Here is a 24,465-nt window from a genome sequence, read left to right as displayed (position 1 = left end):
TGTTCAGTAAAATTTATATTTAAAGGGGTCATATGATGCTTTAACAGAATATGTTGACGCTTTAATGTTCAAAAAACATATATTTCAAATACTGTACATTATTGTAGTTCATCTATGCCCCGCCTCTCTCAAATGTGTACTTTTCTACAAAGCCCCTCCTTCCGAAATGCACAGTCTGCTTTGATTGGCCAGCTGACCCAGTGCATTATGATTGGCCGAACACGACAAACACGTATTGTAAATTAACGCCCCTTTCCATAATCGGGAGCGTCAGCTTTCAACATAAATGTAAAGACAGTAAATAATGTCCTTAGTTTTAACATCAGTTCAAGCCCGAAAGTGGAACAGAGTCGCATGACAGACACATTGATGATTCTCGTACAGTACACAAGCCACGTTTAAAAAAAAAAAGGTGATTTCTCAAAAATCGGACGCTGAGGTTGTTTTGTTTCTTCTCGATAGGAGAGTAACAGTGTCTACGCCGAAACAGCTAAAGTCTGTCTAGAAAATCATTTGAAACTTGTGTCAATACATCATAAATAGAATGCAGCAGCTGTTTTCTGTCGAGGATTTGTCATGTTGTGCCATGCCGCATTCAGTGTAGACCATAGATATGTATATGTATCTATGGTGTAGAGAGCATCACTGATTATAATGAATTCCACAGTATTTTGTTGCGCCAAATTAGCACAAGTCAAGTTGCGGTACCAAACAGTACCACAGAGAAATGTCAAAGACCACTAAATCAACTGCCTTTATGGATCCATTCAGAATCACTAAATCTCTGGCCATAATATCTGCTCATTATAAAACACTCTTGCTTTTAAGCCAAATACATGCTGAAAAGAATAATTTTTCTGACATCTGAACATAAGTCACTATTCTCCCCACAATCGTCGGTCTTTCCCCGCATTAGCGCTGGTCTGAACTTACTGTTTGAATTAATTTACTGGATCCTTGGACTTTCCAGGAGTTTACCGGTTTTAAATTATGTGATCGTAAAAGCCTGCTTCTTTTCATTTTAAAGGGGTGATAAAACACAATTTCACTTTTCTAACTTTAGCTAGTGTGTAATGTTCCTGTTTGAGCATAAACAACATCTGCAAAGTTACAATGTTCAAAGTTTTAAGCAAAGGGAGATATTTGCTTTTAAAGAAATCCATTTCTAAGGACTACAGCAAACGGCCGGTAGGGACTACACGACATTCCTACAGGGTTGCTGACGTCACTAAGCCCAAAACCCCTCCTCCGAGAATAATAAATTAGGGGGGGCGGGGTGGGGAGCGAGGCCATTTTATATTGCTGTGGAGATTGAGAAGAGTTGTTGTATGGTGGAGTGTCATTGCCGCGATGCCGACGAAACGCTGTTATTTTCATCCGGATTGCAGGTCCACTTTGTTCAGCCTTCCCAGGGACGGGGAAGTTAGGGATCAATGGTTAAAATTTATTTTTAACTCGGTCCCTCAAAATTATTACCCAAATCTCGCTCTCTGTGCTGCTCATTTTACGGAGGAAAGCTTCCACAATCTTCGCGAGTTCAATGCAGGATTCGCCCAACGGCTTGTCCTGAAAGATGGAGCAGTTCCAACTTTAAAAACAGAAGCTGTTTACGGGCCACAACCTGTAAGTATGACTTATTTTTCGTCGATGTGTTTTACTGTAATAGTTTGTATTGCTTATTGTACATTGTATCAAGGAAGTGAACAAATAACAACGCTGTTTGGCTCAGCAAACCAGTTTGTTAAATGCTCATTCATGCATTCGACAAACCCCTAACGTTAACGTTACAAACTTTTTTTTCTTAATCTCAACAGCGAACTTGGAATTAGTGTATATTATTATTTGATTAGAGCGTATATGTATTGTTTATCTACATGTTTGTTTATCTGCAGGCATGCTAAACATGGTTCTGTGTTTGATTTGGCTACTATAGTAAAGCCAATGTTTAGTGTTCGTTTTGGGTTAATAGTTATAGCGACAGATATTTGGCTATAAGCGTTCTAAAAATACAAAAGTAACGATTCCATTCAGTACCGATTACTATAGATCTTCACTCTTTAATCAAAAAAATCCCTTTGAGGACTAATATATTTTGTTAGAACAATTATATGAAATTCTTGCTTATGAAGCTTATTTTTTGTGGTCCAATGATTATTATCCAGTAATTAATTTTTTCCTACTATTTTACATGTCAAATGTATGTTTTAAGCTGTAATTTGATCATTGATTACATATTGTCATTATTTCTTACAGACAACATCTCAGCAGGGTTCGAGTTCCCAAGAGCTCCCCACTACATCTACACTTCATGAAGTTGGATGTCAGTCAGACCCTATAGAGACCGAAACTGTAGCCATAGAGATAAAGCCAAAGATGCGATCAGTGGGCACACAACTTTCAATGGGTACATTGAGCAGTTTCCACTTAAGGAGCAAAGGTATGAAATACAGACATTAAATGTGTTTGTGTTACTTTATCATATGCAGTTCTAGTACATATTGTCTTTTTTTATTATAATTGTTATACCGGCTACTGAAACTTATGTGTATTAGAAAGTGGCTTATGTTTCTCACTGTAAAAAAAATTGTAATAGCATGACAGATGGTTATGAGTAATTCTATTTTTTACTTTTTTTTGTACTTGTAGGCATTCAGGCAACATATTATGGTCCTAATGTGGGCACCCAAACAACTGACATGTTTCCTGATGTGCAGCTGTCTTCAACACCAGTAAGGGGTTCAGTCTTCAGGCCCACTAAGAGACCTCGTCTGGTGTTAGATGAGGAAGAAGAATCAGAATTAAATGTCGAACCCACTGATTCCACATATAACCCAGATTCTATTGTTACTGAAGAATCAGAATTGGCGTAAGATATAAATACATATTTACATAATTTTTTACCAATACATTTGTGTTTAAAAATATATATAAAACATGAAAGCAACTTCCTAATATTTATTCTTTTTATATTGCCTTAGGATAGATCCACAGCCTGACCACAGCGATAACAAATACATTGTTTTTGAAAGCTGTCTTCGAGAGCTGTTTGTGTCCTGTCCAATTTGTAAGACAAAGTGTGTTGTCCAGAGCAGACGAAGGGGGACTTTTTTTGTTGCATTCACCCAGCTTTGTGAAAACTGTAACTACTACAGAGAGTGGCAGAGCCAGCCCATTGTAGGGAGTACCCCACTTGGAAACCTGCTATTGTCTGCTGCAACGTATTTTACCGGTGGATCTTTTAAACAACTAGAGAAGGTATTACAATTACAATAAAATTCACAAAAAATACTGTGGTTTCATTATGTATGTACTGTATGATTTCTATGTTAATAGATTTTCAAGGCCATGAAGCTCCAGATGATTCATTTTGTAACTTTTAGGATTCATGCCAGGAATTTCATTGAGCCTACCATAATACACAAGTGGAACCAAGATCAACTGAATCTTATAAGACAGCTGCCATAGGGAGGAAATGTTGCTGTGGCTGGAGATATGCTTGCTGACACGCCAGGTACGTTTACAGTATATTACAAAAAAATTACGCTGTTTATTTTATAGTCTTTGAGTTTTCCTAAAATATTATGATACTGATGTTCTCAGTAATGTTCTATATATGATTATGATGTTTACAATAGGACACTCAGCAAAATTTGGCAGCTACACCATTATGCACATGGAAACCAACAAAATTCTGGATCTTCAACTAGTTCAGGTTAGTAATTAAGCATTAAAAAAAATGTTACATTTTCTTTTATCTGTTATTGTTTATACTCTACTCTGTTTATACATTTGAAATGTTGTGTACCCAACAACAGAGCAACGAGGTTGGTGGAAGTTATCATATGGAAAAGGAGGGATTGAAGCGTTGTCTCGATAAGCTCGAGTCTAATGTTTTAGCTGTTGACTACATCGTCACCGATCGCCATCCGCAGATTCAGAAGTGCCTGAGGGACCGCAATATCACTCAGTTCTATGACGTGTGGCACTTTGAGAAAGGTAATTATTTATCTTTGTATTATTAATTGATCCTTATTCAGTTAATTGTTCAAGTACATTTTTATTTTTGTGTTAATTTGATTATCTTGAAATCATGATTGTACAACCAAGCTTTTACTTTGTACAGGTTTATCTAAGAAACTTGACAAACTTTAAAAAATGAAGGACTGTGAGGTGCTGAAAAAATGGTTGCACAGCATCAAAAACCATGTTTACTGGAGTGCGATTTCCTCTGAGTCTGGGCCAGAAAAGGTGGCGAAGTGGAATTCACTGCAGAACCACATCCAAAATGTACATGTTCATGAGAACCACCTCTTCCCCAAGTGTGAACACCCAGACAAAGTTTCCAGGGATCCAAAAAAATGGATCCAACCAGGTATGACTGTATAGAGAGACAAATGACAATAAAATGACAGTAAACTAGTAAAATTTTGAGATTTTCTGCATATTTTATCTGTTTGGTTACAGGATCAATAGCGCTCCATAAAGTGGAAAAGCTATTATACAACAAGAGAGTTCTCAAGGATATAGAAAAGCTCAGCCACAACTTTCAGACGTCATCACTGGAGGCTTTCCACAGTCTGATTTTGCATTTTGCCCCAAAGAACGTGATTTTCCCTTTCATAGGAATGTTGTGCAGGTAATAATCTTTGACATATTCAGTAATATTTATAAGCATTGTTTCTAACAATTGTTATGGAAATGTTTTTTATTCATTATTTTATTAATATTAAATATCTTTCCCTATAATAAATAATGTTCTTTCCTAATAAGTAAGAAAAAGGTTAAATAGGTTAGGAGCCTTGCCTGTGGCCCTACAGTGTTATCTATGTTATGAGTAGCAGAGATATAAAGAGCTATAAAGCCTCCCATCTTGGCGAGAACTCTCACATTCTCTTGACTGACTGTGCGACTGTGAGCCTTTCTTGCAAGAAAGAAACCATTATAATCATGGATTGAACATTTGTCTCTTATTCTGAATTGTTTGTTTATTTGTCACAACACAGTCTACTAATCTTTTCATATTTTATGGATTGTGCACTGATTACAGGCTGTATCTTGCAGCAATGCACTATAATGAAAATGCTAACCGTGAGCAGGCAACAACAACTGAAGGACAGGCTGTGTATAAGATCGTTTTTCCAAAGTCCAAAAAAGGGGAATGCACAGCAAAGCCAGTGAAAATAGAACCAACATACAGTAAGTTTGTTTTATTAACAATAATATAAAAAAATCTATAATAAAATAAATATAAGCTTACCAAAAATATTTATAAATATTACACAAATGTTTATTATAAAACAAAGGTAGATTATTTATCAGTAATTATGTAAAACCATAGAGTGACTCAGTATTCTGTTTTTTACAGACTATGTCGATGACCTTATGAGCCTTCTGTTACATAAAGTCTTTGTGGACCCCAAGCCATATGCGGAAGAGCTGCATGCAATCCCCATTCCACCTCCTCTGTCATCACAGTATGAAAAACCTTCCAAAGAAGAGGTGATTGCCCAGCGTGTGTCACGATTCAGTCGAGGGGTGGCCGGAACCCAACATACTGTCCCGCTGGATCAGGAAACTGTAGACGGATCCGGTTAACAACACATGAGGGGATGACAACCCTCACACTACGTCCTAGGTAGCCCCAGCACCAGCAGACAAAGCTGCGATAGGCCAGATAACGGAAACGCCTATGGCAGGAATAGAAAACCTCAATATTGTGTATAAAACCAGTGGTATATTGGAAACATGTATATGTGATGTGAAAATATGTTTGATAAAAATGTATATTTTGATTAGTTTTTGTCTTTGAATAACATGTCTTGTGTAAATATATATATTTTGTATCTATTGTCTTTTATTTATGTTCTTTTACACAACATAATTTCATAAAATTTAATAAATACTTACTCCTCTTCATTTCTGCGTCTCACTGGTCCATAGTAGGCTCTGTAAATATTATTGATATTTTGCAAAGTATACGGATTTAAGCAGTTTGGTTCAAAACCTGGATGCTCAACCATACATTTAGGAGGGTCTGGAACCTCCATCATTCGTTTTACAACCTAAACAGTAATATAAGACAATGAGAACATACTGTACAATTAACCTATGTTTATCTTTTAAATATGAAAAAAGAATTATACAGAACTATTAACACGTTATGCATAATTTTGGTACTAGATTACACTACCTTCTGTATTTCTTTGCAGCAGATGTTTTCCTCTTCAATTGGCATTTTTGCACAGTTATTACATGTACACCTAATAAAATATATATTTTTTAAATAAAAAAGGTTCTTGAATACACTTTTGTTAATAGACAAACACTTATTATTGTTATAAATTAAACATCAACTATTATAATTAGTACAATTAAATTACAGCGTATCTAAAAAAGTATTAGATATCAACAACAAAAAACATACCATTCTGAAACGTCATTTAAACGCCGTTCTTGAACAGGTTCTGCTCGTTCATCTTCATTAAAATTTTCTGGGTCCGATTCGGGCTCAAATTGGTATGGTTTTATTGACGCCATTGTTTCTAATACCACCAAAGCACAGACTACTGGTAAAGGTAAGGGGCGTGACGTTACCGAAAAACGTGCTCTAGGCGGTTAGCGAATCACAACACACTGGGCCAGCTAACCAATCTGAGCCCATTGCTATTTTTGTGGGACTGGCTTCATAGAACCCGTAACCATCAGACCGTTTTACAAGGAGGGACAGAGCAGTGTAGAGTAAAGGTAAAATAAATGAAAAATAATGCGATTTTTTAAAAAACGAAGCATGAACACATGTTACAGTGCACCCCACAAACACAATCAAGCCTTCGAAAAACCGCGTTTTACCACCCCTTTAAAGTATGTTTGTTCAAATATAGTTACGCAGTAATTGTTCAGATATTGACTCAATAATGCTCAAGTGACCTCCTGTTTAATAGTCTCTAATAGTAGTGCAACTTCTATCAGCAGGGCCAACAGTGTTTTGGACAGGTTGACTTGATTTCCACGCACAGTATTTTTGTCAACAAAATTTTCAACAGGCATATGAAATTGTAAAAGAGGAAAAAAAAATCTCAACATTATGTACATTAGATTGTACAGTTCCCTTGCTGTTACACATAACAGCATAATACATTATAAAGTGCACTAAAACTCTCCTGAATGGATTTGAGAAGTAACTCAATTGTACTAATAGTATGTCTCACTCTTTCAAACTTCTAACTAAAACCACCGTACATAGACACACATCTGCTGATGTCTGTGATGGTTAGTGCCTTTAAATATATATAAAAATATATCAAATTTAACGATGACTGTTTTGCACAGCCAAGAGTTGCTTACTATCATTGACAATTCCATTAGAATGTACTGTACATGAAATACCAGAAACACCAAGCCACAGCAGCTTCAGTGTTAAAGCTGCTGCTTCTAGAGAAGAGTGTGGAGAAACTACAGTAATGAAGACTTCATTAGACCCGATATGGTCAATAAAACCTCCTGCTACATGTCCAGAAAGGTCTTAATTTATCATTTTATGGTACCATTTCTGCAGAAAGCATTAACAACTCTTTCAGTTGGAATGTCTTTTGCCAAGGCCACAACAGCACATCTTGATTTTGAAGGGGTAAGCCATGGACCTAATGACTTAATTTTCCATCTTCTGAAGTGCAGTAAGGTTCAAGTCTACTTCTGCCCTGCTTTAGTGAGAGAGAAAAAAAAAATGAAAAGTTAAAACAGCTAAAACTAGATGTTTGCTCAGCTGATGAGCAGAGATGTTTTCAGCATGCACACAAATGTTTGAGATAGCGTGACACTGGAAGAGAACAGAAGAGGAGACTGTGAAGAAGGGAAAATCAACACTGAATAGAAGTGACAGCAAAAGCAAAGTTTGGGGCAGAGAGGGAGATTCTTAGAACAGGTACCTTTTTCCCCCCATTATTTTCACCAAACCAAGCCTTTTGTTTAAATCCATCATTAACACAGCACTCTCCAATTGATCAAAAATTGGGAACTGTGGATTTTTGTTTTTCAATTAAATCCCATCACACATGAATGGGACCTGTTCTACAATTTCCTTCTCATAGACTCAGATGAAATGCTATTCTATGCCATTCATTCACACTACTACAAGAAAACTAATGAGTGGTCATTATACACTCATGTTCACCACTTTCTCCCAGGCCAGTGAACTTAAAGGACACACATACAAAACATGCATCGGGCTCTTTCGCCATCTCTCATTCACTCACTCTCACACTGACCTGCAATGTACTTTGCTCCAATTAACATAAACATGCTACCGAGAATGTAAAAGCCCAAGGGAACACTACTGAAGATACTAGTCTCCTCTGTTGGTTGTCCAGAACACAGGTCCATGTCACGCAAGACAGTGAAGAGAGAAAACAAGTGGGACAATTAAGTAAATACTGATTTTGTCAAACCAAATAAAATTAAATTTCTGCTCCTGGAGATTTAATTTACTTCAAAGTTTAGTTCTAACTGAACCAGATAATCAATAACTTTGCAGAAAAAAAAAAAAACAGAAACAGGACTTTGTACCTCCCTAAAAAAAAAAAAAAAAAAAAAAAAAAACTCTTGCAAAACATCCATTCCCCCTGACTTTGTACATTCTTGGTCAATACCTCTGGTTATTGATTACTACAAACCGACCTTAGTCTTTGACTACTTTTGTGGGCCTGGTTGAAATGTTTTTTTTTTGTTTTGTTATTTTGTTAGTTTTTTTGGAAATGGAACAAACATGAGGAAAGAGGTTCAGATCTTCCAGAAAAAAATAAATAAAAAAAAAACTAATTTTAATCAATTTTTTTTATTATTTGCATTTTTATAAGGCGTTTCTGATTAGTTGACTGATTGGTTAGTGGAGTTAAAAAAAATGTAAATAAATAAAACACACCATTTCCATTGTTGACTGGTTCTGTGGTTTCCCAGTTCATAGCCCTCTGAACAGCCTTCTTCCAGCGAGCGTATCGCAGTTCACTCTCTGCAAAGAGAAAAAAAATAAAATAAATTTAATTTTCAACTGGACCTTTATTTACGGTGTGTTCACACTTAGTAGGTTATTTTTATAGAATTTATATTAAGCACATGTGAGAATAAATCTATTCTCAGATACCAGAGATAACTGGAGCTTGTCATCCACTCTCTTCTCTCTACCGGGATACTCTTCTTGTTTACACTGGTTTTTGAAACTACACCACCACTACTCTTACCCTTTTGTGCAACAGCAGCTGCTCTAGGCATGTGATCTAAGCTCAAATCTGATTGGACGGACCGTTTCATCGTGGAGCAACAGAGGAAAAAATTGACAAACAGGAAGTATTACGCCTGGTGTTAATATAGCCCCATAGGGAACTATTGTTTCGATTCAAAAGCATCATTGTAAAATTACAATTGAACCCCAATTTAGCGCAAAGTAGTAGCGAGAATACTTTTTGTGTGCAAAGAAAGCAATTATAATAACTAGTGGTGGGCATACATTCATTTCTTTTAATCTAGATTAATCTCACTGTGATCTTGAAATTAATCTAGATTAATCTAGATTAAAATGGCTCATTCGAACTCTGCCGACGGCATTCAGAATATGTGTGTTATCCAAATAAAATTGACAAACAATAAGTCTTTGAGAAGGGGTTTATCAAGCAAATAATTAAATGTAAAATAGCACTGGATAGTCTTCAATGTAAAAATGAAATACACAATCAAACCTACATTTATTCAGGCACCTTCAACATTTCTGACATTATATCAGTTTTGCTATATATATCAAAAATTACATCTGGTGTCTGAATAATTTTTGGTGTGACTGTTAAAACTACAAAGCAATTCAATCAAGAGCAGTGAGTGATTTTCATTTTCTTGGATTAACATTACAGCAGCCAGTAGCTAAATTAGGTGCGGTCACTTTAAGAGACGATGAACTCATCCAATATAATACACATCCCATTTTTTTCCTCAACTGTTTACTTTCACTTAAGAAATAACTGACAGTTTTTTTGAGCATAATTTCCAAGGTGGATATTTTGACATATTTTGTATGTATTGGTCGGCACAAGAGCAAAAATAAGCAAATTCGATGTTCAAGTGTTTTGAGACGCCTTTCTCTGCGTGAGCCCTGAACACCGCGAGTACTGAATTGGGCTCTGTCACATTTTTTTGTTTGTTCAAACTGCGATTTGAATTTGTTCGTTCAGGTGCAGGAGGGACTTCAAGGAGAACTTCACAGAAGAGAGCTCGGTTCAGTGTCGCTATCCGTGATACGCGGCTCTCGATCTCTCTCTCCGCACCGAACACAGTGCGCAAGTAACCAGCTACTCTGTTCAGCTTTTCCGTGTCTTGTTTTTGGATGCTTTAATGTTTAAATCGACAAGCGGTAAGGCTTAAAAACACGTGAAAAAGATAAGCTTTCTTGACGATGCGCAGAAGTGGCCCGTCAACTGTCCTGAGCATCTTTTTAGGCTGGCCTCAGCCAGTCGGTTATATAAAATATCATGGTGAAAGTTATCATAGCTTGCTTCTTAACACAACTTTGAGAATAGTTCAACGGCGATATTTTTTTTTAATCGCCCGATAAGAGTCTCACATTAACGCAGCACGTTAACGCCGATAACGGCCCACCACTAATAATAACTTTTTCAATAAATCTTCTCCTCGAGGTACCATCTTCTGCCATTTTAGAGAGTACCCCAGAACGTAATCAATGTAATCGGCGTTGTTTATGTTTATTAGATAGCACTCGCATGCTGAACGTAAACAATGCTGATGTTTTGTGCTCCCCAAGGTTTGGATGGCATCATTCACAGCATTTATTTTAATCCGGAATGATGCCATCCAAACCTTGGGGAGCACAAAACATGAGACTCTTATCGGGCACTAAGAAAAAAATATCGCCGTTAATCTATTCTCAAAGTTGGGTTGAGAAGCAAGCTATGATGACTTTCGTGCGTCTGATCGTTTCGCGCGAATGGTGCTTTTGTGCATTTAAGCGTTTGACGCGAATTCGCGTCTGCCGCCCGAGTTTAAAAATTTGAACTTTGGCGTCAATTCGCGCCGCGTTAACCAATCAGGAGCCTGCTAGGAGTCACTCATTCAATAGTATGTTCCTGCAGCCTCCGGTTGTGCAGGAATACCTTTCTCCACTCATTCAACAAGGAGGAACGACTGATGTTGTCAGTGAGCAGTCAACCAGACCTATATTACAAAAGTTCATTTTTCTATAGAGACAGGAATAAAATAAAGGACACATATACATATATATATATATATATAAAACATATTAATAGATTAATCGAATAAAGGCCAAAGATAAGAAACGTTTCGTTTTACCCCAAACGAATTATATTTTAACTTGAACCACTAAAGAGACATCAGAGCCAACGGCAAATGTCAGAGGGTCTAGCCGAGGTGAGGCTGCTCTCGGCGGATACTTGAGCTCTGAGCTCCCGCTGATCGCATGGAGCTCATCTACGAGCTCGGCGAAACACATTTTTTAAATAGACGCTGTCATTATAAATAAACCGCATATTTGAGTTTAAAACAACTACATTCTCGCCTGAAATACTTTTAAAACTACATTTCATGACAATAACAGTAATATTTTGAAAATTATCCGAATAAAAATGGCGGTTGAAAATGCTGCGTGAACTCAGCTGGCAGAAGCCCCCCCATGACGCGAATTCGTTGACGCGAATGTTGTGAAGTTAATTTCACGCGCGAATGAAGCGAATTACTCGCGCGAATGAAGCGAATGATCTCAAAATGGTCAAGCGGCAAACTAGACGCGGTAGAGGCGAATTTGACGCTCTATTCACGTTTGGTGTGAACACAACATGAGAGTCAGTGCGAGTGAAGCACTGTAATGTCTGAAACTACACTCACTGTTAATTAGCATAACATTTTAATCAGATGTAGCTGGGCACATAATTTGTGCTGCTGCGACTTGCAAGAGACCCCGTTAAATTATTTCTAGGTTGTATACTGTATTGTATAAAATTGTCCCACTGATAAAAACAGTGCAAATAGTTCTGTCTCCTTGGATAACAGTGAAGTGGAAATAAATATAGTTAAATTTATGAAATAAAATTAAATATGATTTTTTTGGGAAGGTAAGTCTGGCCAGTTATACAGCAACACAAGTCAGACGAGTCTGAAGATCTGAGCTGAATTTGGTGAAACATTACAGTTCTAGTCTGTGTCAATTACTGTCATAATAAATAATAATAATAATGTTACCCGTTTAAGTTGCATCAGTCCAAAAATAAGTCATGACGAGGAAAAAAACATATATAAGTCGCATTTATTCAGAACCAAGAGAAAACATTACCGTCTACAGCCACGAGAGGGCGCTCTGGGGTAGGCTACAGGAGCACTGAGCAGCACAGAGCTAATTTTACTATTTTTATTTAGAAATGTAACTATATTAATTTTTACAATTATTTATTAATGTCACACACACATACCTAGTGCCTTATGACTTAAAATATGAGAGTGGTAAATGTTACAGACATGGAACTGTTCAGTCTATTATTGAATTTTATTTCCACTTCACTTTTATCCAAAGAGACAGAACTATTTGCACTGTATTTATCAGTGGGAAAATATTCATGCAATACTACAACCTAGAAATAATTTGCAGGTCTCAGCAGCACGAATTATGTGCCCAGCTACATCTGATTCAAATATTATGCTAATTAACAGTGAGCGGTGGTTTCAGACATTACAGTGCTTCACTCGCACTGACTCTTATTCTGCCAGAAAGAATGAAAAGACCGAGCTGAAGGTTGAGTGATTTGATCAATCAGATGAAAGCAGCGTTTCAGCTCCGCCCACAAGTGCGAATGAAATATTGAAGCCATAAACCGAAATGATCAAAACGTACACGGACCAACTGTCTTGTCCATGTTCTCTCACTTGAATCCTCTTCTTGAGATTTGAGTCTCTGATCTTCTGCAAGCCCCGCCTTGTTCACGCAGTGATTGACATGGCGCGAGGGGGCGGAGACGTGATCGGCTCGGAATGCATTTTCAATGTGCACATTGAATTTTGCTACATTCATTGCGGGACATTGAATGAAAATGCAATCGTAAGTGTCTTGACTGTGAGTGTTAATGCATTTAAGAAAAATAGCATTTAAATTATCATTTTGCCACAGTTTTTGCTTGAACATGTTATACATATCTAATCATTTCTGTAATACATTTTAATTTTAATTTTGCAACTTATAAAGCGTTACAATTAGTATTCATTTTACATATTAAAACTGGTGTATGAAATGGCAAATGAAAATTATGTTATTTCATTTTCATTTTCATTTTGCACCAAACGTTGCACAAATGTATTGGAAAATGTAAATGTAAATACAGAAATGCATTGTCATTTTACATATTGCATCCCAAATTGAATAATGCTACTCATATGCTTCCATAATTTTCATCAGTTTTGAATTGGTGCACTTTAGATTCCATTACCCTCTGGGTTGATCTGAGGTTCAAATTTTTCTGAAGTGACCTCAGTGAGATCTTCTGGGTTTAGGCTCCACACGCTGACCCCCTCAGCTGCTCCTGCTGCCATGGCAGCACCAAGAGCTGTGGTCTCAGGCATAGATGGCTTTACTGTAAATAAATACAAACTATATCACATATCCACCCATATGCAAATACCACTAAATGTTTAATTTACACCAGTGTTTACGTATATCCTTATATAAAGACTTAAACGAAGAAAATGTGTATCTTACCCACTGGGATAGACAGTATGTCTGCCTGCAGCTGCATCAGTAACCGGTTCGACGTCATGCCTCCATCAACCTGGAGCTGGGACAGATGAATACCGCTGTCCTGGTTCATTGCATCCAGAATCTGAAACAAATTTGAGCATCCTTTAGCATCCTTAAAGTTCATACTCTAAAAACGCACCTCTATCCTTAAGGCTGTAAAAATAAGTAAGGGATAATATACAGCAAACTGACCCTGCAAAATAACCTCAACAGGTTGATCAGAAAATTAACTGGACAGCTAAATGTATATTATCCTGCTTATAACACATCTATTTTTAAAACAAATTAATATGAAAAAGACTGGAGTTTAACTATTAATTAGTTTAAATAGAACACAAAATTCCTTCAACAGTTAATATTCAAGATCAATTATTTTAGAGAGCGACGTAATAAGAACATATAATCATGCAGATGCCAATTCACAAACTTAGGCTACCTCTCGTGTCTGGAAGCAGACAGCTTCAAGTGCTGCGAAAGCCAAATGACTCCTATTGGTGAACTGTGTTAGACCACAGATGATTCTGTTGTAAGCCAAAAAAAGAAAAAAAAGGTTAAATGTTGTACATTTCACCTGTATTAACAACTGCACTTCAAATAAAAAATTCACAATGAAATTCACAACAGGATTATTATTTATGATTATTATTTTTATTTTTAGCTTCTAACGCCTTTCTATAATGTAAAGCTCATTCTCCTTAGACTTTATAGTGTTTCTACATTGCTTACATCAACTGAAAATGATCTTTCAAATGGATGTATCAGTCACTAACCCTCTAGCACTTGGTTCCCAGTATGGCGCATATAATCCAGAGAATGCAGGGACAAAATAACAGCCATATGACGTGCCAACATCAGCAGCTAGTTTCTCTGGGGTGGAAAGTGAAATGTTTAAAATGTAATATTCCAAAACTGGGTTAAATACTTTTGCATAAGGGTAAAAATAGAACCTTTACACAAACACACCTAGTTCTGTAGAGGTTTGGATAATTCCGAGATTATCCATCAGCCAATGCACAACTGCTCCTGCAATGGCAACTGAACCCTAGAGATGAAAAACTCCAGTTGAGCAAGAGTGAAGTATTGGCTACTCTAAATCGCAAAGTAATTATCAAAAATGAATAGGCTTCTATGTTTTTGAGAGTAGAATTAAATAGCTAAATAAATAAACACAGAAACAAAACATGTGCATTGCTTTGGTAAGAAATAATCTGCCAGGAAAATAATAATGTAATCAACAATGTCAACATTCAACATTACCTCTAGTGCATAGCAGGCTGGCTTGTCACGCCCTAGTTTATATGCGATCGTTGTCAGGAGTCCATGGTCCGACATTACAGGCTTTAAGATATATAAAAAATTTTTTTTTAAATCCAATGTAGATTAAATTAAAAAAAAAATGTATTTTTGAGGCTTAAAGTATGTTGAATACCTTTGTTCCTACATTTTTAAGCAGGAAACAACCAGTACCATAACTGAAAATTAAAAAAAAAATTTTAAGTAGGTCACACATTGTGATCAAATGTATTTTCATTTAGTCCAAGTGCGCATTTTTGCATGTTGACAAATTAGGCTATGAAGAACTGAAATAAAGACAGATTAACAAAACAAAATCATACGTATTTTTGGCTTGTCCATCCTTGAAACACATCTGTCCCACCAGCGCAGCAGACTGGTCACCAAGACACTGTAAACAGATGTAAAGTCACTTTAAAGGACATCAGAAAGTATTTGTGAATTTCTGAAAACACTATTTTATATGCATTATGATTTTAATTGTCCAACTCAAAATAATTATATTTACACAAACACAATTTAGGAAGCAAGAGCGCAAGACAATGTTATCTTTCTAAAAAAAAATATCTAATAATCTTACCCCTGATATGGGGACACCAGTTAAAGGGCCAGATTTCTGCAAGGAAAAAAATAAATGTAAAAAGTAAATCATTAAGGGAAGAATTTACTAATATACAAATAAATGTAATAATTAACATGCATTATACAGCCCCCTGCTTTAAACCAGAACTCAAACACTCGAGTCAGATTAATAATTATAAATTCTAATACTGTAGCGGACATGAACATCTTTGGCAAATCATCTGCCGCTGTATGCTGCAAGTATCTGCTCTAAACAATCTCAACAAAAAAAGAAGAATCATTGACCAAGCATGTTAAAAACTGTGAAAATATGCTTGATTTCCATCACTGCAACTCAAGATGGTGTGGGTTCAGCCATAGTGAATGAATAAAGAAAAAGGGAACAAAGAAAAGGACCATAACCAGAAAACTACAGGAAAAAGTTCCTAAAATCCAAGAGCTGTTGGAAAGGACAGGCAGTGCATTGGGCGACAAGCCAAAACACAATGAAAAGATCACCATCCGGTACATTTCCAATAAGACCTTAACTCTGGAATATATCAAATTCACTTACAATAAAAATATATATTAAAAAAAAATGTTTTTGCTCCATATTGGAAATGCACCAACTTCTGTGATGACATGACAGCAAAGTTTGGCCAGACATGACAGCTAGAGATACTCACCAGATTAGAGCTGATTTTCTATCAGTCAGCCCAAAGAGATCACAGGACACAAAATATAATCATGATAAAGACACACTAAAATCTCCAAAGGGTTAAATGACTGCTCCACAGCAAAATTCAACTTTGGATGTAAAGATGTTATTGGAGTTGTGGATTGTGTATGTACAGTTAAAGAATTAACAGTTACTGTTTGACAGACACTGCTCTGGGGCAAAGAGCATTTCTCTCATCAATTTTTCACAACAGAATCCTATCAATGCATTATGTAACAGAAGTACAGAAAGAAATGATCTCTTTGGAGTCAAACACTTACCATTAAACCATAAATCTCTGAAGAACTTCTCACTTTTGGCAGGATTTCCATTGGTATATCAAAATATCTGTTATATATGTAAGAAATATACGTTATGAATGCATTTTTTAAAACAGTAAAGGCTGGAATACTGTGGCAGTTGCGAGGGGGAAAAAGAGGAGTTTTTTTTTTTTGCTGTGTGGCTGGATGGAGGAGGGAAGTAAATTAACCGGTAATTGGAAACGTGTGTATATAAGGAGGAGTTATAGGAGGAACAAAAAGAGGAGAGAGAAGTGAGAGAAAGAACGAGAGAAAGAGAAAACCGATTACCTGAGACAACCGCCTAGTTGGTGAGACTGAACGCATCGCTGCTGTTTGGGCCAGTCTGGGTTGCTGAAGCGGACGCGAGTTTCCAGGGCGATCACTGAGTGCGGCATGCACTCTCGGCTGCTGGTTGCAGGGCGACGTAGTCTTTGTGGCTGACGAGAGCGAGTGAGCTACTCAGGTGAACGAACTCCTGTTTAAACTTCCTTAGTTTAAAAGACTCCAACCCACAAAAAAGAAAAACAGTTTCCTCCCTGCCATTATCGGCCGAGCTCAGCGCTCCTCGCAAACACACACAAACACACACACTACACTAACACGCGTCATGCAAACCTACCTGAACATTCAAGCACGCCCATTCATCACAGCGCACCAAGTCAGAGACTTTTTCCATTTCATGGTGTTTGATTTGATTTAGCGTGTAGAAGTATTTATATATATTTTTTTTCCTGTAATTGTTTTTTTTTGTGTTGAAGAACGTATGTTTTTATTTTGAATTCAAACCAAGGTGATCTCTTTATACTTTATATAGACTTTTTCATCCTTTCTGTTTCCAGTACCTCCTGTTGAGGAAATATTGCGTGAAACTAAGGGTGCATAATAATTCTTTTCCTATTATTTATTTTTGATCTCCTTTGTTGGTGTTTTGTGATTTTCTTACCTTCATTGTTTAAGAAAATATACCTACATAACATGACAATGAACTTGTGAATTATTATTTTTTTTTGTTTTGTTTCCTTGTTAGTTTGGTGAAAATATATAACTGTGAAGGTTAACTTTCTTTGTGTGAGACTCTGATTTATGTTTGTAATCGGTGGCTAATAGAGACATTCCGTGGTAAAAAGCAACAAATAGCATATGTATTTTGACAAGATTCAGCTTGTCTGGCGCCCGAACTGTGTATAGTTAAGTTAGACGTTTTATTTAAGTTTTGGGCCCGCTACCGTTACAATACCCTACACATCTTTTGCCCAGATTATTGCTCTGATATTTTAGGCATAACTGACAGATTTTATAAAGAGGAGGAAGAAAAATAAATCAATAAATAAAACCACAGTGTATGATGGGCATCTTTCTGAGCGGGTTTGTTGTGTTTGAAATAACTTGAAAATCTGGTAGTGTGTGATAGTCTGTCATTCAGTGTATGATGGTCAGTTTTTCTCTTTAACCATTCACAAATTGTCAAGCGTGTAATGTGCAGTGTAAATTAAAAAAGTTATGTAGTGTATTCCAGTCTTAAAGGGATACTCCAAATCCAAAATGAAAATCCTCATTATTTACTCACTATCACTTTCCAAATGTATGAATTATTCAGATGAACTCAAACAAGTGAATGAACCCTCAAAGTTTACGCTTCAAAAACCACACTCAACAAACATGATGGTAATCCATATGACCCAAGTCTTCTGACTCAAATGGTGTCATTTCAAACGTTTCTAACCACTTTTCAGTTTTATTTCACAACATAATTGGACATCATGTTTCACAAACATGCTAACATTTATGTCAAGCAAACCTTGGAGGGACAGCTGGTCAGAAGCAAAAACCTATAGGTTTGCTTGAGAAGACAGTGATTCGTAAACTTGAGTCACATAGAAGAAAAAAAGTCTAGGATGGCATGAGGTTGAGTAAATTATGATAACATTTTTATATTTTGGGTGGAGTATCCAACACTCTTTTTGACATTTACATATGCAAATAAGCTTTGGGCCATAAAAATGTATATAAAACTGTATGTATGCAAATTTGTACTTACTTGCAGAGCTCTGGATCCCAGTCCATTGTGTGAATATTGAAGAGCATTGTCCGGCTGGCATTGGTTACATCTGTGCAATGAACACCTCCCTTTTTCCCCCCCGTCAGGCACTGAAAGTTAGTGGTTATCACAGATTATTTAGACAAGTTAAAATATTTACATCATGATCACTTCAAACTGAATAGAGCAGTGGTTCCCAACAACGTTCCTGGAGTCTCCTCAACTCTGCTCATTTCTCATATCTTTTTTTTTTTTTTAAACATCCATTTCAGGTCTTAGAATCTCCTCTGAGCTGATGACCTGAATCAGGTTTGCTTGATTAAGAATACATGCAAAATGTATTCAGAAATGTGGTTGTAAACCATTACAGCATCTGAATTCAATCCAAGACCAAGTGCTTGAGTTTATTTTTGAGTATCTACAAGGATAAGTGTAATCATTAAGCAGTCTAAAACCTTGGAATGCTCCTTAATCGTGCACTGATTTCTTCTTTTACCATTAAACTTCAAAAACATATACACAAACACTATAGAGATGCAGAAGAGAAACCTCACTGGCACTGCTCTTACCCAGATAAGCCAGGAGTCCACTGTTCCAAACATGGCCCTGTGAGAGAGCACAGCTTCATGTACTTTTTCAACATTATCCATCAGCCAGCGTAACTTCACTGCACTGAAGTATGTGCTGATGGGTAGGCCAGTCTTGTGCTGTATGAAGCAAGAGAAGTACAAAAACTTTGTGTACAGGAACAGAAATAAAAAATAACCCAAGTGCAGTTCGAAGTGGACTGATAAGTGCAATGTTTCCTCTATGTTTGAATATATTTCTGTTTAAATAAAAAATTAGGGTGGGACAAGATTAAAAGACTTCAATCAAAACTTCAATTTTCATTTCCTGTAGACTTCCTATCTGACATATTGAAACCTGTTTAACATAATAATGGATTGTGGATGTAACTGTTCAAGATCATGTCAGTCTTATTTACAAGGAGACAATGGCACTCTCACCTTGAGATGGTTTTTGTTTCTGCCTGGAGTTTTGTTGATGAGCCTTTCTACTGTTGACTGGGTCCGCAGATCAAGCCAAACTAAACATCCAAGCAAATCAGAAATTATTTGGTTATTTAATTCTTGACTGTAAAGCAGAAGATATCATTACTCATATACTAAACAATGGTCATATGCAGGGGTGGACTTGGGACTAAAAAGTTGCCCGGGACTTTCTGGCATAGAGTGGCCCACAACACCATGACACTCCAGCTCATTATGTGTTTTTGACATCACTTACTAAAATGTTTTAATTGAAATAAAAACACCTTTTTTATGCCAATTACCATGAATGACTGACATACTACTTTAAATTTTAATTCACCTATTCTTTTCTGATGTACATGACAAATGTTTGCTCTGCTCTTTTCTATACAGGGTTGCTAAAGTTGAATTACGCCATAAAAAAAGATTATATGAATATAGTGCAGAAGTCATGTGAACTCATTACGGTGTCATTACGGTGCTTTTCTTGTGGTAATTTGTTCTTTGTTGGAGCTTTAAAAAGTCCCTACTCACTATCTCCTATGGAACAGGATTATTGTGTTTGACTGTGTAAAAATTATTTTTATATTTTATGAAAAAACTGGGTCAAATGGGTTTGAAATTATTTAAGGGTGGGTAAATGATGGCATATTTTTCATTTTTAGGCTAATTAACCCTTTAACTGGATGCTTGCTTTTAAACACAGACCTGAAAAGGACAAACCCAAAATCAAATGGCTGCAGTTCATGAACCCTGGACTTTACCCAAAGATGACACTTGAATTTGTCTTGTCCAAGAGAGAGAACTAAGGCTGTAAACAGTTAAAGAACACTTTTCCAATAAAATAATGTATGCAAACTAATTGCAAACATACAATAATAATAATAATAATTCATTACATTTATATAGCGCTTTTCTAGCCACTCAAAGCGCTTTACATTGTCAGGGGGGTATCTCCTCATCCACCACCAGTGTGCAGCATCCACCTGGACGATGCGACGGCGGCCATATTGCGCCAGAACGCCCAGCACACACCAGCTTACTGGTGGAGAGGAGACAGAGTGATGAAGCCAATCAGCAGATATGGGGATTGTTAGGAGGCCAATGGACGAATTTAGCCAGGATGCCGAGGTCACACCTCTACTCTTTTCATAAATATTATATATATATATATATATATATATATATATATATATATATATATATATATATAATAAAGAACACTTATTTCCAATAAAATAGTGCATGCAAACTAATTGCAAACAAACAATATTTTTATGTTAATACATGACAGTCCAAACAACGACACACTTTGAGTGAAAGCCAAGTCTAAAGATGAGAACTCTCCTACTTTGAGTTTAATGAATCGTTTTCTTAGACAAGTGAAGTCACCAAAAGGCTACCACAAAAGACAAGTAACATTCACAACATGCAAACACTTTTCACATTCACTATCCAGTTCATTGCTCATTACACACAATGAGGAATTACATTGTGTGAAAATTAACAAATACATTGAGAAGATGTAAGCAGCTGAACATTCTTCAAGTGTTAAACAGCACTGTGACAGAATTCCTGCTCAGCTTATATGAACAATTTCAATCTCACCTCCTATGACTTGATTGGCCATTTCAATCATTTTGTCATTGCCGAGCACTGTTACACTGCTATCGGAGTCTGAGAAAGTTAATTGGATTAATAATTTTAACTCAAGTGGGCCGATGAAGAATACATAAATTTACTATAATTAAAATTTTCCCCATTGTCCAACTGCCCACCGGGAAAACTCCCAGTGCTCCAGATGGCCAGTCCACCCCAGGCATATATAATATGAAGGTAATAATATTTACCTATAGCATTATAAAGTGGTTCTCCTGTTTCCTTGTCCCAAACAAGGGTGGTTTCCCTCTGATTGGTCACACCAATAGCTGCAGACCGATTAAAACATGAAGAAATAAAAATAAACAACCATGAGCACGTAATAGCAGGCGAGTGGAGAAATAAGTTGTCTTGTTACCTTTAATGTTCGAGATGTCAATGTTGAGCTGGGTTAGTTTCTCACAGGTTCGGTCCATGCACTCATACACAGACTGAAGAATCTCTTTTGGATCCTCCTCAACCCAGCTGAGGGAAGACAATATATCATTTTTAACAGGTTACTATAGTTAACTTAAACATACATAAAGAAATACCTAAAAACTTTATATTATACAATATTTCTCTCTTTTTTTTTGTTTAACTAATGTACTTCAAAATAAAAAATAAAAATGTATATAAACATTAAAAAACAACAACTAAGAAATGTGACAAACACACATTACATGACTACAACTCTAATTAAAATTAAAACAGAAAATATTAAATTAAAAAATATAACAGGATCTCAGTGATACAAAAATAACCCTGGTTCTCACTTCCAGCCAGCCATATGAAATTTGCATGATTCTTAAATATAGCACACTGTGCATAACACAGCTGACATCTTTGCCATCAATGTGAAAGGAAAAAATCCTATTCAGCTCATCCAGAATAACAGTATGAACCAATAGTGAACTTATGATTTGAATCACAAATTGTACTTCTACTATATTGCATAATCCATTGCCCCATTGAACCAGTGTCAACACAAAGGACACAATACTCACCCCTCTTTAGGAAAGCTCTGTTTAATCTCAACCTGATGGTGACTGAGAAGCTCTGCTGTTTTTGCATTGAAAACCTACAATTAAAAGAACAACGAATTTTTAAGTTATTAAAAAATATATGTTTTGGTATTTGATCATATGAGAGTTAATTTTGATAATACTCCGATCTGTCCAAATTCAACATTTAATATTAGAAGACACAAGTCAAAGTAAAGAAAAAAAAAAAAATCATCTTTCAGAAAGAAACACCAGAGATGTGTTTCTCTGACTTGTACCTGCTGCAATTCAGCGTGGTATTGCAGTGATTTGTCACTGATGTTTAAAACTGAAATTTCCAGAAATTATTTGCAAAGGCCATTAATCCCAGTATTTGACCTCATTTTAAGCTTTTCTGTTGAGTAACAATTCTGGCCACAACATTTTAACAATATGAGGAATGTTTCTTTGTCAGGCCCAAGAATTACAAGCACACCCTCTTTAAACACAAACCTCTTCTACTGGACACACAAAGAAATGATAATGAATTGTCCACTTTTAGTGCCACAACCTTGTCAGATCTAACACATACAGCCCACAATAGCCTACAGTGACATTTCTTACAGAGCACCACAAGCAGGGTTTCTGAAGTTAAATTTAAGACTTAAGAAAATTTAAGGAACACATTGAATTTCCAACAGATCGCCACTACTTGACAATGCATTTCTTTATTTACATTTTCCAATACATTTGTGCAACGTTTGGTGCAAAATGAAAATGAAAATTAAATTACATAATTTTTATTTGCCATTTCATACACCAGTTTTAATATGTAAAATGAAAACTGATTTTAACGCTTTATAAGTTGCAAAATTAAAATGAAAATGTAGCCTATTACAGAAATGATTAGATATGTATAACATGTTCAAGCAAAAACTGTGGCAAAATTATCATTTAAATGCTATTTACGAATTATGTGCACAGGTACATCGGATTCAAATATTATGCTAATTAACAGTGAGCGGTGGTTTCAGACATTACAGTGCTTCACTCGCACTGACTCTTATTCTGCCAGAAAGAATGAAAAGACCGAGCTGAAGGTGAAGCGATTCGACCAATCAGATGAAAGCAGCGTTTCAGCTCCGCCCACAAGTGCGAATGAAATATTGAAGCCATAAGCCGAAATGATCAAAACGTACATGGACCAACTGTCTTGTCCATGTTCTCTCACTTGAATCCTCTTCTTGAGATTTGAGTCTCTGATCTTCTGCAAGCCCCGCCTTGTTCACGCAGTGATTGACATGGCGCGAGGGGGCGGAGACGTGATCGGCTTGGAATGCATTTTCAATGTGCACATTGAATTTTGCTACATTCATTGCGGGACATTGAATGAAAATGCAATCGTAAGTGTCTTGACTGTGAGTGTTAATGCATTTAAGAAAAATAGCATTTAAATTATCATTTTGCCACCGTTTTTGCTTGAACATGTTATAGATATATAATCATTTTTGTAATACATTTTAATTTTAATTTTGCAACTTATAAAGTGTTAAAATTAGTATTCATTTTACATATTAAAACTGGTGTATGAAATGGCAAATGAAAATTATGTAATTTAATTTTCATTTTCATTTTACACCAAACGTTGCACAAATGTATTGGAAAATGTAAATGTAAATACAGAAATGCATTGCCATTTTACATATTGCATTGTCATTTTGCATATTACATTCCAAATTGAATATTGCTACTAGTGCCCGACCGATATATCGGCCGGCCGATATTATCGGCCGATATAAGCTAATTGCATTTAAATCGGCATCGGCATTTATAACGGCCGATGAAACATGAGAAACAGAGTCTCATGCTTCACTCATGTTATGAGTGTTGCATAGTGTGCCCACCAGAGGGAGCTCTGCAGCTCCAGAGTTAACAACAGCGATCAACTGTTTTGACGGTGAGTCTGTCGTTCGTCATGTGAAATGATTGTAGATTTAGTTCATACCCTGTATATAAAAAACTGTGTGGTAGTTCTAGCTAACGGTCCTATCATTATCACTTCTAAATATTCTGTAACATCACTAACAGCCGCTAATGCATTGCTAT

General features: G+C 36.3%; 3 protein-coding genes across 7 annotated transcripts in view; 2 read left to right on the top strand and 1 right to left on the bottom strand.

Annotated features, from left to right (window-relative positions):
- Window positions 1-1,350: 1,350 nt before the first annotated feature.
- Window positions 1,351-4,152, top strand: LOC132143290 (uncharacterized). Its single transcript, XM_059553409.1, has 5 exons — window positions 1,351-1,623; window positions 2,254-2,404; window positions 3,636-3,712; window positions 3,816-3,996; window positions 4,124-4,152. The coding sequence occupies exons 1-5, from the start codon at window positions 1,351-1,353 to the stop codon at window positions 4,150-4,152; spliced, it is 711 nt and encodes a 236-aa protein (XP_059409392.1).
- A 3-nt stretch (window positions 4,153-4,155) lies between these two features.
- LOC132143079 (uncharacterized) lies at window positions 4,156-5,916 on the top strand. The gene is made up of 5 exons (XM_059553236.1): window positions 4,156-4,372; window positions 4,465-4,636; window positions 5,048-5,107; window positions 5,165-5,196; window positions 5,366-5,916. The coding sequence occupies exons 1-5, from the start codon at window positions 4,156-4,158 to the stop codon at window positions 5,593-5,595; spliced, it is 711 nt and encodes a 236-aa protein (XP_059409219.1). The 3' UTR covers window positions 5,596-5,916.
- A 1,606-nt stretch (window positions 5,917-7,522) lies between these two features.
- LOC132143670 (glycerol kinase-like) overlaps window positions 7,523-24,465 on the bottom strand; it is a 31,690-nt gene continuing 14,747 nt past the window's right edge. Inside the window, exons 2-21 of one of the 5 annotated variants that reach the window (XM_059554096.1) lie at window positions 22,384-22,457; window positions 21,756-21,862; window positions 21,589-21,666; window positions 19,715-19,794; window positions 19,277-19,414; window positions 18,708-18,817; window positions 16,649-16,715; window positions 16,336-16,353; window positions 15,669-15,704; window positions 15,412-15,479; window positions 15,225-15,267; window positions 15,053-15,133; window positions 14,759-14,837; window positions 14,566-14,662; window positions 14,232-14,316; window positions 13,757-13,877; window positions 13,488-13,631; window positions 8,918-9,004; window positions 8,265-8,351; window positions 7,523-7,700 (exon numbers count right to left, since the gene is read on the bottom strand). In XM_059554096.1, coding sequence (XP_059410079.1) covers window positions 7,687-7,700; window positions 8,265-8,351; window positions 8,918-9,004; window positions 13,488-13,631; window positions 13,757-13,877; window positions 14,232-14,316; window positions 14,566-14,662; window positions 14,759-14,837; window positions 15,053-15,133; window positions 15,225-15,267; window positions 15,412-15,479; window positions 15,669-15,704; window positions 16,336-16,353; window positions 16,649-16,715; window positions 18,708-18,817; window positions 19,277-19,414; window positions 19,715-19,794; window positions 21,589-21,666; window positions 21,756-21,862; window positions 22,384-22,457 — 1,614 coding nt within the window. In that variant the 3' untranslated portion in view covers window positions 7,523-7,686. The remainder of the gene's footprint in view (window positions 7,701-8,264; window positions 8,352-8,917; window positions 9,005-13,487; window positions 13,632-13,756; window positions 13,878-14,231; window positions 14,317-14,565; window positions 14,663-14,758; window positions 14,838-15,052; window positions 15,134-15,224; window positions 15,268-15,411; window positions 15,480-15,668; window positions 15,705-16,335; window positions 16,354-16,648; window positions 16,716-18,707; window positions 18,818-19,276; window positions 19,415-19,714; window positions 19,795-21,588; window positions 21,667-21,755; window positions 21,863-22,383; window positions 22,458-24,465) is intronic. The other 4 variants (XM_059554097.1, XM_059554099.1, XM_059554101.1 and 1 more) reach the window with 4 other exon arrangements.

The sequence above is a fragment of the Carassius carassius genome, chromosome 7 (genome assembly GCF_963082965.1).
Source record: "Carassius carassius chromosome 7, fCarCar2.1, whole genome shotgun sequence".
NCBI lineage: Eukaryota > Metazoa > Chordata > Actinopteri > Cypriniformes > Cyprinidae > Carassius > Carassius carassius.
Note: the sequence above shows the minus strand (reverse complement) of the source record. Positions and strands in the feature narration are given on the sequence as shown.